At 39.0% G+C, this 18179-nt stretch overlaps 1 protein-coding gene across 4 annotated transcripts in view; it reads left to right on the top strand.

Annotated features, from left to right (window-relative positions):
- Positions 1-286: 286 nt before the first annotated feature.
- The window catches only part of LOC118279631 (transcription factor CP2), a 64638-nt gene continuing 46745 nt past the window's right edge, over positions 287-18179 (top strand). Inside the window, exons 1-3 of one of the 4 annotated variants that reach the window (XM_050702614.1) lie at positions 287-427; positions 2922-3149; positions 10571-11186. In XM_050702614.1, the coding sequence (XP_050558571.1) occupies positions 10952-11186 (235 nt within the window). In that variant the 5' untranslated portion in view covers positions 287-427; positions 2922-3149; positions 10571-10951. Of the gene's footprint in view, positions 428-2921; positions 3150-7195; positions 7519-10570; positions 11187-18179 lie in introns of those variants that run through there. The other 3 variants (XM_050702615.1, XM_050702613.1, XM_050702616.1) reach the window with 3 other exon arrangements.

Below are 18179 nucleotides of genomic sequence, written 5' to 3'. Positions count from 1 at the left end.
ATAGAGCATTTCGAATGAAACATTTTTGGATTATTGGACGTAATTTTTCAAGAAAACTATATTTTTTGTCGCGATTTTTTTCCTTTTTAGGACTTATGACATGGTTTTACACTATATTTTAACCAATTACCCATAACATTGACTTAACAAATCACCACGGTCTACTCTAAAAAAGCAATTTAGAGTCACCAAATGACATGACGACAACATAGTTTGGTTCATTCAATATGTTCCCAATTGTGATCCCCCCTCACTGCCCACTCGGTCGCTGCAATCCAGGCAGTTGTCGGATTTCTACTCAGCTAGCGCCACACGCATGCATTAAAAAAAAATTTAAAGAAAAAAAATTGTGAAAAAAAAATTTGACAGTTAAAGAATTTAAAATGGCCGTCTTTCACTGCGCTCGTCGAGCCGGTGACGCGATTTGGTGAGTTCTCTTTTTGAATATTAGTTGATTAAATTCAAAGATTTAATAATAATTAATAGATTTTTCGGACGAATTTTTTTCTGAATCAATATTTTCACAGCTGCTGTAGTTTATTTTTATTCAAATTAAAATATTATTCAGATTAAAATTAATCGCTTTTACTCGTTAGGACTAATATTGTTTTTACTGTATTGTCGCGTTTTATGTAAACAGTGATTTGACAAGTTTTAAAAGTGCCAACTGTCAAAATTGTTTTTTTTTATATATAGGTATATCGTCACGCCTACAATACCCTAAAGGATAGGCAGAGGTGCACATTATGGCACGTAATACCACTGTACATTGTACACCTACATTTCACTGAAGAGTTTTGGGAGAAAAAAATACTAGAAAAATAATCGAAACAACCGTATCCAGTCGGAGGGAACTGGTTCATACTGAATTCTATTACAATAAATCTTGTCATTAAAGTACTTTAAACGGACCGTAGTTGCTTGCTTCCGCGCTTGCAGACATCCGTGGATCTTGTTACGTTGTGTGTAAGGTATATTTTAGCTTGCCATCGGTTAAATTACTATGTGTCTCATGCCTTCCCTTCACGTGGACAATAAATGTGGAATATTAGGTCTTTGGGATGATGTAGTGTGACAGTTTAGGCTGAATGCTTTGACAGATCGTTTTAAAAAAAGAAATTGGAAATGGGTCATTATAATTTTAAAAGTGCAAAAATTCAATTTTAAGAAAAATATGTAAATCTTTAACTTTATCTTGTTTTTAAGTTTATTTCGATAAAAATGAAAAAAATATAATTGACATACTATTTTTTGAATTTTATGCATTGTTTATGCACCAAACTTAAGCTTTTCAATACAAAATCCTCTTTGAGATACAATTTTGGAATTGATCAAGAGACTGCTTGAATTATTGTCATGCATGCTCGTCGGTTAAAAGCACAGGTTAAAAGTCCTTTAAAATAGTATTATTAATTAATCTTCTTCTGGATCAGGTAAATCTATATATTACAAAAAAAAAACTACATCTATCTGTATCTGTCCCTTTGTATGCTTAAATCTTTAGAACTACGCAACGTATTTTGATGCGGTTTTATTAATAGATTCAAGAGCATGCATTTATGCATAATATATTACCATTGTACCCATGCGAAGCTGGGGCGGGTCGCTAGTTGGAAATATATCTTTCGAACCCTTTGTATGTCACACGAGTAAATTACTATCTTACAATCAATTTCAGCTCATAATTACAACAATCGATCACATGTCTAGATACGTAGTGCTATCAAATTACTGTCTACATTGTCTTCTAGCCACTTGCCTACTTAATAAACTAGATTATTCTTGTTATTATGTGGCTTGTGTCTATCATTCAAGGTCTAAAATTGGATAAAGAGTCCATTTTCTATTTAGGGTATATTTTCTTTATGAATGTAGAACCTAAAATTGTCTTAAGTATATCGATAAAAGTGAAGTATCATTTGTTATAATAACTCTTTTTTTTGATGGACGAAGATCATCCTATGTCTTCTCCCGCCTTGGGCGCACGAGAGGGAGTGTCAGACCCTTATTGACTAAAAAACCACCCCGTTTCTATTTCTGCTTTTCGAGCCGGAGCATCGGTAAACCCGCTAGGTAGTCCGCTATTCTAATAAGGTATAAGCGTTAGCCTAATGTCGCGATACTTGACAATACTCATGAGCAATTTCATACTTAAGTTGCATTTGCAAAGGCAGTTCGAGCGCAGTCGTTTAATTCGAGCTGGCTAATCAGAGCGCTAAACGCGCTCTCTTTTCGATTATTTTAAACGTCAAGTAAACTCGTACTAAGGGTATAAAATCAACTTCTCTTTTAAAATTTTTATCCAAATTCGTTCAGCGGTTTTTGCGCTACTCAAATTTTGCAATACTACATAGGACTAATTCTTACGTCTACGCCCGTAACTCTGGACAACAGGATCCCCCTAATTAGCATTGGACTCTAGGAATGTGACGTCTAGCTAAACCAGTTCTATCTGGTTCCAACCTGGAGCTAATGCGGTCAACCGCTCGTCAAGAGACCAGGAGTGACTGATGTGCTGCGAAATTTGCCCTTTATAACTATTAGGATTAAGGTTGTTGTTTCTTTGAGTTGTTACATGAAGAGTTGAAAAGGGGTTTGGTTTAGTTCAGTCTCTTTTCGTCATTTATTATTAATGGGGGGGGGGGATGCTAAAGATAGGTTTACTCGCAAAAAACTGACAATTCCAAAAACATTAGTGATAGTGAGAAATAGGTAATAATACTTCTGGAGTGAGAATTAGATTGTATTCAAGTGAAATTGATCATAATGTCTTTCAGTGTTACTGTTCTAATTTACTTGCATTACTTTTTCCCTAAAAACGAAATAAAATATCCCAAAAACTGCAAAGGTTCCCAAATATCTTCTAAAAATGGCCCATGCTTTCTATAAAAAGTCTAAACATCTACTCTCTTCTTTTTCAGACCTATCAACGGGATCAACACAGCCTCCACCAAAAGGAGACAGCAGATACGAAAACGCACGAATTAGAAAGAGATATCACGATTTCTCTCAGCTACACAGAATAGCAATTAATGGAAATTATTGGTGTTTGCTGTCTTGAATGTGGAATGAAGAATATTTTGGCTGTTATTAAGACATTATACTGACCGTTGGAGATATTTTTGATAAACGACTTTACGTCGTTAATGGTAAGTTGAGTTTTCAGTGACAGTTTTGTATTATAAACAGCTCGTGATAGTATTATGCCGGCTGGACTAATAGGGGCCTAATGGGCCGGCTCAACCGGAGTGATACCACGGCCTCACAGAAAACCGACGTGAAACAACGCTTTGTTGTGTGAGTGAGGTTACCGGAGGCCCAATTCCCCCCTTCCCAATCTTCACAATCCCCGATTCCCGAACAATAACCCTTAAATTCCTAGCCCCCAAAAAGCTGGCAACGCACTTGTAACGCCTCTGGTGTATCAAGTGTCGATTGCTTACCATCGGGGGATACGTCTGGTCGTTTACCGACATTTTTCATAAAAAAAGCATGGCAAACCCCTGCCACTAGTCTCCTCGCTTGGATACCGGATTGGAGACCATAGTTTAGGTTCGATGTATGTTGATATGTCATTACTGGATTTCCCTATAACATAATGCGTAACACTTTACGAGAGGCGCAACACGTTTTAAACTACACTCCTCTCTATTTTCCAACATGTAGCCTCAAGCTGCAAAAACTTTGCCCCTCTCTCCATAGAAGTAATGATAACCGCAATGTTACTTTGGACCACAAAGATCCCATGACCTTTATTTTTGAGGGGTAAATAAATCATCCAATGACTTCTAACTTAAAGAGGAAGTGTCAGACTCTTACTGACTAAAAACCACCCCGTTCCTACTCCTGCTTTTCTAGCCGGAGCCCTGATAACCCGCTAAGCAGTCCGCAGCTCCGATCCCATGACCTTGACCTTCAGAACACACAGTTCACATTACCCAGTCGCACCCATCATTCAGATCACTATCATCGATGGCAATCCCATCTTTGTCCAGTCCACCATTGGCCATTGTACCATGCCCTTGTCATGATGTCATGATGACCAAACACGTGTCATTCTTACATCTGTGTGTGTAAATTGATTGAATATTGTACCTATGTGTATGTATGTATGTGTGAATTGATTGAGATGTGTTGGTTGGACTATTGGAGTGAATCCATGTATGTATTGTTGTGCTATTTTTTTTTTTTTCATGAAGGGATTGGCTAAATCTTTTGTTGATTCATCATGGAAGATTATTATAGCTCTCAATCTCTGTATTGGAGTCGTTTTTGGTTGTTCGGACACAGAATAATAAGTAAAGTTCGGAGGTTAATAGGGCCCTCGTATAAGTGGACAAAGGCAAGCAACCGATGCTGCAACTGCACTAACCTTAGCCCATAGCACTCATCTTTCCATATAAAACAAAACATAGCTAAGTCCGTTTCCACCACTGCTATGTTATGTGTATCAATTAATATTTTGATTGGTAGAAGCCAAACGCATTCACAGCAACGTAGCATAGCACATTTCTGCACCCCAAAAGGTGAACTATCCAAAATGAAAGAATTTTCTAAATCGTGTGATTTGTTTCGGAGCATATATTATTCTGTGAGAATCAAAGCTTTCCTCTTTTTCGCGAGTCGTATCCAAAGTGAAGGAATTTTCAAAATCAGTTGATTTGTTTCGGAGCATATTCAATGTAAAGAATCAAATCTTTCGTTAATAGGGATAAGAATTTAGCAAAAATCCCTCCAAACATAGTCAGTCTTGAATTTCGCGAGTCTCGCTACTCTTTAATTGTGTCCAATGAGCGACAATTAAAATGATTGCTCGTACTGTACGCGGTACACGCTTCTTTATTGCGCCTGATTGTATTTAATTGTAAGACCCTCCTTCGATTCCGCTCTTGGAAATTTTGGATTAGCATAAAATTTTTAGAAGGAATTTTGGGGGTTCCCGTCCTTTTAGGTGTTGTCAACAGGGACTAAATCACAAAAACATATTTGGTGTTATTAGTTTCAGATCAAAAAAATTAAAATGGATGAAAAAGTTTTTTTTGTGTCGAACAGATCAAGTCTTTCTAAATTTTTCATACTTTTTGATCTGCTTCAACCAAATATTATATGGTTGATATATTCAATATTGATGTTTTCAATTGACTAAATTGCGCATAAGAGGATGCAATGCGTATATTTGCATCACGTGCGTACGTGCACTAACGCATGCTCTCCTGGTCGACAGATGCAACTGTATAGGATCCACAATTTACTTTTTCTTGGTTTTCGACTTCCAAATCTACCGATTGAGTCTGGCCATCCATCACCGCCTCTATAATAGCTTCACTAGAGACCTCACCGACAGACAGAACTTTTTAATATTATTACATTTGCTTTGATGTTCTAAAGTGCCTTCCTGGTCTATTTGAAATAAATAATTTTGACTTTGACATTGATTTTTGACTTCCAAATCTACCGATTGAGTCTGGTCGTTAATCTCTGCCACCTTTACGTGAGAGAATTTACCAAAATTCCACGTCTAGCAGGCGGGTTGGAGATCTCAGTTTAAAAGGTTCACAAATAGTTACCAGACAGCGCTACTACTTGATCCTAGGTTTATCAGAGAGCGCTGATGCCCGGTCTCTATCAACTGTCCCCAAAGTTCCTGCTCTTACAATACCCGCGGGAAGAGTAGGGGTAGAGAGTGATGTATTTTACTTTACTATTATCACACGGCACTAGTATAATGGCAGACGGACAAATGCAGCAATATTACTTAACTAGTATTTATAACAGCAATTGATAGCAACAATTGATTAATTTATTGCTTCTCTTGCTGATAAAATGGCGACTATCTTGATTTTATTTATTTTGCATTAGATTTTTTATTTTTCTTTGTCTATAAACAACTCATAACCAAAGTATATTTCTGTTGTTTGATGGAGGAAAATCATCCAGTCTCTTCCTCATGTCTTGGGCGAGGCCAGAGGGAGTGTCAGACTCTTACTGACTAAAAACCACCCCGTTCCTACTCCTGCTTTTCGAGCCGGAGCCCCGATAAACACACTAGGTAGTCCGCAGCTCCGGATCAAGTAAACATATTGCTTGGAGTCTAGAATCATTCTAGGAGCCTACTGTCCAATAGACTCTCTCACTTTTATTTAAATGGGACTTGTAAAAAGAGTGTGTTTGTTTGTGATTGTGAATTGTGAAAGACTTAAATGAAACGCTCCAACTTTTTAATTCTGATGGCAGAAAATAATTTCATTCGTTCACTTTTATGATTTCTTTTTGTGTGATAATTAAAGTGTATCCTATGTACTCGCTTCTTTAAACTAGTTTGTTAACTCCTTCCTCTATCATATCTATCTTTCTTTCTTCATGTTTAAACCTTTCTATGGAAAAGTTTCACACTCATCGACAAGCGTACGCGCAATCGTTTTGAAGTGTACCTTAAACTGATTGTAGTTAGGTCCAAAGTTCAATGAGGGTCACATAAACTGCCCAATTCATATCGACAATAAATGCTTACGACTATCAGAAAGCTGACAAAGAAAGATGACAAAGTAGGGAAACATACTGAATTAACTAAAAAAAGTCACGGTTTATTCAAGTAAGTTTGGAGTAGGCTGCGTGACATGCACGCTGCTCATGATGAAGAGTCCCTCTGTGACTCGGAACCTAGTAGAGCTTTTCTCCATTAATGTACGATTTTTTTGTTAATAAAGTAGGAAACAGAAAAAAAATCGCAACATTTTGCGAAAAGTTCACCAAAATTGTTGTCTCTAATTTTTTTTATGTTATCTTTATTAATTAGAAAACGTTAGAGATATCAGATAGATAGATGGGTTGATTGTGACGTCATACTATCGTATAAAATATACATACAATAGATTGACGTCATTCCATATTTTATATCACTACATAGTAATATCTCTGTTATGATGTTTAAAAGTTAAAAATTGTTGCAAATATTAAACAAAAATGTGTTTATTTTCGCAATGTCACTCTTGCATTGTTTGATCAGGCAGAACCCTTTCAATTTAGTACAGAACCCAGCACCATCTTGACCCGACGATTGCATGACCCTGTGCCAGGCAAATGGACCCAATTCTCGACATCCACACTACGCCGTCTCAGTCCCCGATTGGTCAGGGAATTAATGACAATATTGCGTTCTTATTCGTTTGACCGTCTACATACGTACCATCAATTTAGCAATAGACGCTCACAGTCCTCACGTCCGCGCGCACCGGCTGCCCGCGCCAATTTGATTTGAATTTCGAAAATTCATCAAACGGTTTTCCTTCTTTTCGTTCGAATTTAACCGTTTCGAATTTGTTTGTTTATTGTTGTTTTGTTTTTTTTTTTTATTATTTTTAAAATGGTGGACTGAAATGATATTTTTGAAGGACGGGGACGGGGTGATTGTTTTTCAGTGTTTCGCCAATATGGCTTTGTAAAAAAAACTGTGATGTGTTATTCGGACCTCTTTGAATGTTATTGTTTTTACTGTGATTTGAAGGACTCTATTTAAAGGTGAGGAAACGTGGGTTCTATGTGGTTTGTTTCGTGTGAAACAGGTTTATTTTTTGTCCAGATTTTTTTTTACACTTATTCTAGAGTTAAGTAGTTTTTGAAACTTATCTTTAATATCTCCTTTTTTTCTGTGCTTTTTACTCACCTGATCACTTTTTTTGAGGGGAGAAAATCATCCAATGGCTTCTCCCGCCTTGGGTAAGGCGTGAGGTAGTCAGACTCTTATTGACAAAAACCAAGTTCCAATTTCTGCTTTTCGAGCCGGACAAGCCGGTAAACCCGCTAGGTAGTCCGCAGCCCTAACCTAACCTGATCCCTAACACATAATTAGTCATTTTTTGATTGGTCAGTTACACCACATTTCCGTCTCAAATTCAAAAAGTTTTTCAGCGCATGCGACAGTTGCTTAAACTAGAAAAAAAAAAAAAACACCTATACTACCACAATGGAAAAAGACGATTATTAGACGAAAAAGAAGATTCCCAAGCGCGACTAGACATCTGAGAATCGATTTCAGGGCTCAGGGGCTCAGGCTCGAAAAGCAGGAGTAACGGAACGCTGTTTTTAGTCATTAGAGTCTAATATTCTTTCACCTCGCCCAAAGCGGTAGCAGCCATTAAAAGATTTTCCTCCCAAAAAAAAAAGGCATTCAGAATCTGAAAGAGATAAAAAATCATGTAACAAAAATCTCCAATTTAATTCCAAAATCGTTTTTCGCAAGTTAAAACGAATTAACACAGCCATGAAACATTTCCTGGCAGCCATCAGAGTGTTGTTGTCGCTCAATTAATGAATTAAGACAATTTTATGGGAAATCTCCATGACAAGTGTGGTGTGATTGTTGTCTCACTGCTGGGGATTGAGAGGCCCTATAAATTAATTAATAAAGTAGATGACTAATTTTTATTGCAATGTCCGTCTTGTAGATGGTTTTAAAACATTGGACACGTATATTTTTATTTTGTTGGCGTTTTCGCAGAGTACAACACATTTGTCACCTTTGCCATCCTTTCCGGGGGTAGTAGGACTGCTATAGATCGATGATTTTGCGGATAAATACTAATAATATTTTTTGTATGGTATAAGCCGGTAAACGAACAGACGGATCACTTGATGGTAAGCAATCGCCGCCGCCCATGGACATCCGAAACACTAGAGGCGTTACAAGTGCGTTGCCGGCCATTTGGGGGTTAGGAATTTAAGGGTTTTTGGGAATCAAAGATTGGGAAGCGGGGTAATTGGGTATCCGGTAACCTCACTCATACAACGCAAGCGTTATTTCACGTCGGTTTTCTGTGAGGCCGTGGTATCACTCCGGTCGAGCCGGCCCATTCATACCGAAGCATGGCTCTCCCACACTTAAATTGTATCGGTCTACCACCGTTTATCGTACTAGTTTTTGATGACTAGGTCATTAATTATGAATGCACTTAAACAGCCTTGATAATATATACTTTATTATTCATTTCCAAATATATTTAATTACAAACCAAACATAATTATTATAACCAAAAGAATGTGTATTTTATCTTAATATAGCATAACTAATGGGCATTGTTTTAACACATTGTTTGCGGTTTTATGACGCAAATCCCAATGTTTATGTGTGTACAAGTGTCCAGAGAAAGCTAAATATTACTTTAACCAGATCAGAGAAGGTTAGCGGTTAGAAAATTGGGGTTCGAACCCGATTTTATCATTTGTTTTTTTATCTTTCTCCTATTCATTACTGATGGTCGTGTCTAGTCTGGTGCACGTATCACTGCATTTGATGTACGAGACACTCACCATTGCACTTGATGTACTCATCCTCTGCAGTCTTTATAGCTCTTGGTCGTCTCAGGCCCGTGAGGTTCTTTCCAACATCTAGCCAACGGATATGTGAAAGACCGCGTGGTATTTTCCTGTTAATCTGAATTGCAACCACCAGGTTCTTCAGGTTGATTTTTTGTAGGTTCAAATGCGTATGCACGCATGTGCTTATTTTCTCATGAGCATCAGACAGGCTAGCAATTTTTTGTTCGGTTTTATGCACCACCACCACCATCATCATCAAGCCCCTTACTCCTAACGGGACTAAGCATCAATTTTTCGCAAATTTATTGGAGGAAAATCTTGTCACATTACCAGGCACAATTATGGTCTCCGTACTTTTGCTTAAAAAGAAAGAAAATTTGATATATAGTTTTTCTTGCTGTCGCACTTGAAACGACTCGAGCAACGCTGTGCTTTAGAACAAAACAGACATAATCTAATGCCCAACAATTCTAGATCTCCCATTTCTTTGCAAAATCTACTCCATACAAGACCCTGTTTAAACTGGCTCCCTCTCAACCATTATCTCATGACCCCCTATCCCTTGCAACAAGTACCTTCCCAAAGGTCTTGAGACTGGTACTAAATTATTCACTTAGTTTTATATGTGAGGGGCCTTGGACATCAATTTCTATTCGCACACTGTGGTCGCCAATTGATGCCACGTGACAAAATGGCTGCCGAGCGCTCGAGAAATCATGAAATGGAAGCGTTTGATTGTGAATTTTATTGTGCAGATAGATTGTATAAATGAGATGGATTCGTTTGGAAGTATGTTATGTGGAAGAACTAACTTAATTCGTAAACTCTTCTAGCTCTTTACATCTTTCTAGATCTTCACAAAGGTCATTTCAAAGACATGTAAACGACACCGCACTTGTTACTCCTCTAATATTGCGAGTGACCATGGGCGGCGTTAATCGCTTCCCATCACTGTCTGTCTACTCGTTTGCCTCCTTAACTCACAAAATAACACTTTTTGAGGGGGAATATCGTCCAATGACTTTTCTCGCCTTGGGCGAAGCGAGAGGAAGTGTGTCAGATTCTCACTGACTAAAAACCACCCCTACCTAACCTACTCCTGGTTTTCGGACCAAAGTCCCGGTAAAACCACTAGGTAGTCCGCTGCTCCGAAACGAAGAACACTACCATTAATTTTGACCTAAAATTTTAGACTCAAAATATGCTCTACAATGCTGTGAATGTTAAAACTAACCAGATTGTGAATTGTTTCCAGGAGCCGTAGTACAACGCCCCGCCCGCAGGCCGCTTGCTACCCCACGAATCGAGAGGTTCACCCATCGTCCCCTGTGCCACATGGAGCCCATCCTCGCGAACCCAACATATTTGATTGGAAACCGTTTCACGAAGAAATCCTTCCCGGGAAACTTGCCACATCTGCAATATCACCATTGTCGGTCTAGTTCAAACATGCTATTGAAAATAGAAAACGAATTACTGCAAAGTCATCGTCAAAGAGAAACGACTGGTATCAAAAAATTATACAATTCGTTCTTCGTTCTATTTTAACGTGTTCGAAAGTTTTGCTCTGTCAAAAATCCATTCATTCATTTCATTCATCAATCAGTGACTATTGTGTTGGCATGGCCAATTTGTGATGGAATTTTACTCGGAAGAAAAGGACTATATTATGCATGATAGCCGGAAAGAAGATAACTATATTTGGGAATCTAGTGTGAGGTTGGCTCTTGTGGGGAGGGAAGAGGAACTCGGGATGTATTTGGAGGAGCGAGAGGGACGGAAGCGGAAGTGGCAGGGGGAGGGGAAGATGATGCGGAGGGATGAGAGCGAGGAAAAGGAGCAGAGGAAGATTCCGCCGAAAAAAGTTATGGGTAAGTGTTTCTTGGAGCATTTTTTTTTGGTTATTCTAGGTGTGGTAAAACGGGGTTCGTTTTCACAGAGGTAAGATATACAGCTATACCGAATGAAATATGAAATTATGTAGATAGGAGTAAAAAAGTCTGCGGCGAAAGAGATGTCGCGATTTTTCGCCGCCAATCGCCAAAAAATTACCGATGTAGCCACTACCTGTAAATGATAAATGATATTTATTTTGCAAATAGGTTACAATTGAACACTTTTACACGTCAATCTCTTAAATAACTTGATGAGGCCGGCATTTCCTATCGGACCTACTCTGAGAAGAAATGCCGAAACAAACTCAGACAATCAACTGTGACAACCAACCCTAGTTAGCCACAGTCTTCGAAATTTTTACAGCAATGTAAGAGATGTTTTCATTGGTAAGTAAGGCTTACTGTCGGTCGAACACTAAATCGAATTGTTTTTGGATACATAGTATATTTATTTCTCCCCTCCCCTTATTAGACAGGGGGGCAGGTAGTTTTCCAAAAAGATTAAACGAAACCACTAAAACATTTTGTAAAATAACCACCCATCCAAAACCAACCTTGCCTACCTTTGCTTAACCTAACTACGATACAAAGCATAGTGTCAAAGCATAGATCTACGCTGTAGTTATAATGAATGATGAACAGTTTAAATATTTTCACAGAAATTACAACGTAACTGATATAAGTTATTATATTTAACTAGAAGAAGACATTTGTTGATACAAGCCTGCCAATCAGCGATGACTGGCCATAGATTATGTATGAGTAGATAGGACAGTTTTTGTTATGGTATTCTGCCTACTCTGTTGGACTTTGTTATATGTTTTGGGACTGTCTTGTTGGTCGAGTTGGTCGCAAGTGTGACTGCCGGGTAAGGGGCCTCGGGTTTGATTCCCGGGTCGGGCAAAGTATTATTGGGCTTTTTTCGGTTTTTTTGTAAAATTTCTCAGTAGTAGGACGGAGTAAGAAATTGTGCCCAGTTGGTCTTATAACACAAATGGTGAAAAGCGGGTGTATATTGTGCAGTGGCATTAAGTGTCGTAATATGCACCTCTGCCTATCTGGAATAAAACGCGTCACGATAGAGAAAATTGTCTGTTAACCAAACGTTTATAAATGTTTACAAACTCAAAACCGTGTCATAGTCTGTACAAGTAGCTATTTACAGTTGATAACCTCAGAGAGGCAATCACAATTTAGGCAGAATACATTAGTAGGCTATTAGTCTTAATCTGTGCCACAACTGATAATAGTAATGAGTTATAAAATATAACACAGAAAACAGTTCTATAAGACGCGTCGCGAACGACAAACGTGCTTGCGATTATTTTGTCGCACGATTAAAAAGTGTTGTGTCTTCTAAACCGTATCAGTGCGATTTTTCGATTTAAACCGTGATTTTTTGGACTTCTCTTTTATATTCTAATGGTATTATTGTGATTCGTATTGTTTAGTCATATTTCATAATGTTATTAATACTTAATTTATTTTTAAATATGTCGGTCGTTTTGACTAGTCAAACTTGCTACCATCAGTTGGCTGAATATCTACACTACATGAGCTGCTGTTAACATGTTAACATTAGCTCATGACGATACATAAGTACGTGTGTCGCCTGGACAGTCAACCTCGCTACATCCTTGTTGACTGGACATCTACACTACATGAGCTGCTGTTTACATGTGAACATTAGCTCATGACAATATCTAAGTACGTGTGTCGCCTGGACAGTCAACCTCGCTACATCCTTGTTGACTGGACATCTACACTACATGAGCTGCTGTTTACATGTGAACATTAGCTCATGACAATATCTAAGTACGTGTGTCGCCTGGACAGTCAACCTCGTTACATCCTTGTTGACTGGACATCTACACTACATGAGCTGCTGTTTACATGTGAACATTAGCTCATGGCGATACCTAAGTACGTTTGTCGCCTGGACAGTCCACGCAATATCCTTGTTGACTGGACATCTAAACTACATGAGCTGCTGTTTACATGTGAACATTAGCTCATGACGATACCTAAGTACGTGTGTCGCCTGGACAGTCCACGCAACATCCTTGTTGACTGGACATCTTAACTACATGAGCTGCTGTTTACATGTGAACATTAGCTCAAGACGATACCTAAGTACGTGTATCGCCTGGACAGTCTACGCTACATCCTTGTTGACTGGACATCTACACTACATGAGCTGCTGTTTACATGTGAACATTAGCTAATGACTGTGGTAGTTACCTTAGTGCGTGTGTCGCCTCATCAATCAACTACACTATCACTAGATGACAGCCAATCTTGAAATATTTGGATTCCGATTTCAAAAATATTTGTTAACTTTGACGTCTACCCGGTGTATGGCCTCGTCATTTTTTATAAGCCAGGGTCTGGTTTTCATGCTTCCATGATCGGCACATGATCAAAAATCTCTGGCCACCGTAAGTGCAGGTCTGTGGACGGCGAGCAAGGGTAGCTCCCCCCCGCTTTCTGCGAAGCAGTCATGCTAGCTAAAGAGGAGGCGAAGCGTCAGATTTAACGAATCTCCTCACGCCCCAGACATCGCTAGAGACAGTCCGGGATCGAGCGACGATCTCCGGCCACCGTGAGGGTCTGCGGAGTTAGGTCTAGTTCGCAGCCTATCGACCCCAGTAGGGCTGACGCCTGATCCTTAGCTGCAGACTACCTAACGGGTTTAACGGGGCTTCGGTTCGAAAAGCAGGAGTAGGAACCGAGTGATTTTAGTTAGTAAGAGTGTGACACTCATCTGGCGTCTCGCAAGGCGGGAGATGTCATAAGATGATTTTCTCGCTCAAGAAAAAAAACACATTGGACATAGACCGGGTAGAAGCGCTCTCTGATAAACATGAACCTTTCAAACTGTATTTTCCAACCCTTCTGCAAAGCGAGGGGATTATACCACACCCATGTGTAAACGAGAGTCATTTTACAGCACAGGACTGTCACGAGTCACGGGCTGTTGCAGATTCTATTCATCAGATTCATTGTAAACTTGTATTGTAGACAATTCCGTGCATTTCTATATAAGAATAACATTTTTGATAACGCTTAGCTTGTTATTTTTTATGTCATAATGTTACATAAGTGTCCAAAACTGCATTATTATCATATCAGTTAGCAGACTTGGACATTGGAACTTTAAAGAAAGACAAACACATGTGTGTTAAAAACATACACTAGTTGCATTTTTTTAAACTTTTATTAAATAACTGTGGGAGAGCTACGCTTCGGCACGAATGGACCGGCTCGACCGGAGTGATACCACGGCCTCACAGAAAATCCACTTGAAACACGCATGCGTTGCGTTTCGTTGTATAAGTGAGTTTACCGGAGGCCCAATTACAATTTATAATTCTACATTTTCGCTTTTACAATATTAATAAAGATGTGTAACATCGTTGCTTCGCTGGCCGACAGGTTGCAAGTGCGACGCCAAGGGCTCTCAGGTTCCATTCCCGGGTCGGGTGAAGTATTGCTGAGCTTTTTTCGGTTTTTCGAAAATTTCTCAGTAGTATCACGGTGTCTGGAAATGTGCTCGGTATATGGCAATAGGCTCACCACCTACATGGGACTTAAAACATAAATTGGGAAAAGTGGGTGTAAATTGTTCAGTGGCATTACGTGCAATAATGTGCACCTCTGCCTATCCCTTCGGGGATGTAAAGAGTGGCGATAAATAGTTATGTGTTGCATCGAAAAATAAAAAGAGAAAAGAGCAACATAAACAATATGAAAATTATCTAATGCACCGCTTTATCAGTGAAGTGTGAAGATTTTTGATAACATTATCATTAGTCATTGTTATTTAGTTGACGAAATCCAATATTTTCTGCTTTGTTGTTGATAGCTGATACGACTGATAGCCAAATATAAGTCCTTGAATCTCCGTATCGGACAAATGAGTATACAATTTGTTTTCTTTAATAACTGAAGGTACGAAGTTCAAATTTCATCATCATCATCGTCATATCAGCCTGAAAGGCTTAGTGTTGAATAAATGTGTTCCCCAATGATTTTCACCGCATCGGCGGGTGTCTATCCTCCGTGTGCGCCTCAAAGAACCATCAGACCACCACAGATGGGTCCCAGTAGTGTAGATGCCTGTTCCGGAGCTGCGGACTACCTAGTGGGTTTACCGGGGCTCCGGCTTTTTTGATGGGGGATAATCATCCAATGACTTCTCCTGCCTTGGGTGAGACGAGAGGTAGTGTCAGACTCTTACTGACTAAAAACCATCCCCCTCCTGCTTTGAGCTAGAGCCTGTTACGTTGTCCGCAGCTCCGGATCGGGGGCAAGGAGATACTGGATACTCTAACCGTACAGTTTAAATTGCACAGTTAAATCGTAGGTCCATACCAAAACTGCACAGTTAATTACCTCCCTTCCTAATATACCAAATTTCCGGTTCCCGAACATCCTTTACCCCCAAAAGGCTGGCAACGAACTTGTAACACCTCTGCATGTTTCAAATGTCCATGGGCGGCGGCGATTGCTTCCTATCAGGTGATCCGCCTGCTTTTACCGGCTTACACCATAAAAAAATAAGTTCAATAGTCAGGTGTGTAGCGTGTATTATAACACTAAATGGCGTGATTTTAAGTTATCAAATTCCTTGAAACCAGGTACTTAGAAGCTAATAATATGTATGTCGTCATTCTGTAGGTACTAATATCAATAAAAGAATAGATTAATTGGTTTATCAATTAGGGGGTATTATCGAAACCGGTTTCATGTTGATTCTGATTGTGTATGCTCTTTATCTTGTGTAGATATTATTTATTTTGTTTGTGTGTATAAAGAAATTATGTGCTACCGGTTTTGTTTTTGAAAGAAAAAAACGTTTAATGACTTATCCCGCCCTGCGCGAGGCGAGAGGGAGTGTCAGACTCTTACTGACTAAAAACCACCCCGTTCCTACTCCTGGTAACCTGCTAGGCAGTTCGCAGTTCCTAGTCAGTCCGCGGCTCCGGAATGTGTTACCGATAGGTGTTACATTACTTTAGGGAGAGGTGCTTAAATGTAATCACTTTTTACCAAATTACTTTATTACTGGTTGTCTACCTTTTTAGTCGACTGTCCTCAAGCGGGACGGCCAAGCAAGAGTTCTTGGGTTAGATTCCGGTAAAGACCCAACCCAGGAATCTAAACCAGGGTAGACTAGGTTTCTTGGTAGATTACTATCAGGGCCTTTTCGGTTTCCCAAAAGATTTTAAAGTTTTAACGTAGAGGCTGGAATTAAACCCAGTGTAAACCGAGTCAACAGGTTCATCCCCTATTACATGGGCCTCGTAAAATCGATGTTACATTTCAATGTGCATCTCTACCTACCTACTTTAAAATGATTAATCTATAATGTTATATAGAAACAATCTTTAGTCACCGCCCCAGATTTAGACCACGCCTAATTGCCACCCAAATACCCAATCAGCAGCCTCAGATAGCCACAAACACAACATATGGCCTATGACCCAGCGCGTGTCTGCTTAACCCTAAAACGGTCGGTATTACACTCTGATATCGGTTAACCCTAAGACCTCAGTCCAGCCATACTGGTTGTGAAGCAATTTTGCAATTTATAGGTTACGTGATAAGGTTGATTGTGTTTTGACGTGTTGCCATCACGTGAGATACCTATGATAGATGCATATTGCATATACAACCTGCTGAGTAGATTACCTACAATTGTCATCACCCCTACTCATTCTGCAGTAGTCATATACCCGACTAAGGGACTACATATTTGACAGCGACTGAGCAGCAGCGCTCTCTGATAAACCTGAACCTTTTAAACTGCGAACTTCAAAGCGCCAGATTTTGGACAAACCATCTTTTTTATCGTAAAAGCCGCTAAACGGGTAGACGGGTCACTTGATGGTAAGCAATCGCCGCCCATGGATACAAGAGGCATTACAAGTCCGTTGCCAGCCTTCTGGGGTTAGGGATTTGAGGATTGTTGGGGATTGAGGAGATTGAGAACCTCACACGACGAAATAAGTGTTGTTTTACGCCACTTTTCTGTGAGGCCGTGGTCCATTCCCCATTGGTATCGAAACATGGTATTCTCACACTTGTGTAGATGAGGCACATAGACCAGCTATGAACTGTCATTAACTGTTGATATTTTTATCAATCAAAATCCGTATAAACATAATCTAACATGTATACAGAAATCAGAGCAGTAGCAAGCAGCTTGGATTCAAATATAAACAGCATATCCGAGTTGTGTTTGTACATTTTATTGTGCAAATTGTCACATTTGTCGCGCGTCATATATTAACACGAGTCTCAGCTAGCTCGTGGTATAAATAAAGATGTTATTCTCTCATCACACCTATTTTTCAAGGAAGATTAAGGGAACTGGTCTACTTTTCGTCAGTCATTTGTGTTTTACCCATACAAAATCCATTTTAAACTCATAATACAGTACTTAGATACTGTTTAAGGATTACACAAAGTAGAGATACCTTGTTAACTGCAATCTCCAAGTCGCTAACCGACTGAGGAGATTATGGCAAATCCCTCTTATATACGATTGTTGATTACGTATCTTAATCCAAAATATATGGGTCGATGTCTGTTATTGACGGAATCTATATATTAATACGTGATGCAAAAACTTTGGACCGTTTTTTACGAAAATTGCGCAGACGTAGGAGCATAAAATTTCGTACACTTATAGTTTATGTGTAGGAGAAGTTCAGAACGCTAATATTTTTCAAAAATAATGCTTATAAAGTACATTAAATCAATAAATAAAACATTACACACACATGCATAGTATCTGATCGTATTTGACAAAACGTCAAAATCGATAGACATTGCGATGATATTGACGTCTCATATGAATAGAGTTTTATAAAAGAGATTGTTTGAGTTTGAGTTGTAAATTAAAAAAATTGTAGTGGTATTGTAAATTAAATCGTATATGGTTGAGTTTCAACCACTAGGCGA

The sequence above is a fragment of the Spodoptera frugiperda genome, chromosome 22, assembly GCF_023101765.2.
Source record: "Spodoptera frugiperda isolate SF20-4 chromosome 22, AGI-APGP_CSIRO_Sfru_2.0, whole genome shotgun sequence".
Lineage (NCBI taxonomy): Eukaryota > Metazoa > Arthropoda > Insecta > Lepidoptera > Noctuidae > Spodoptera > Spodoptera frugiperda.
Note: the sequence above shows the minus strand (reverse complement) of the source record. Positions and strands in the feature narration are given on the sequence as shown.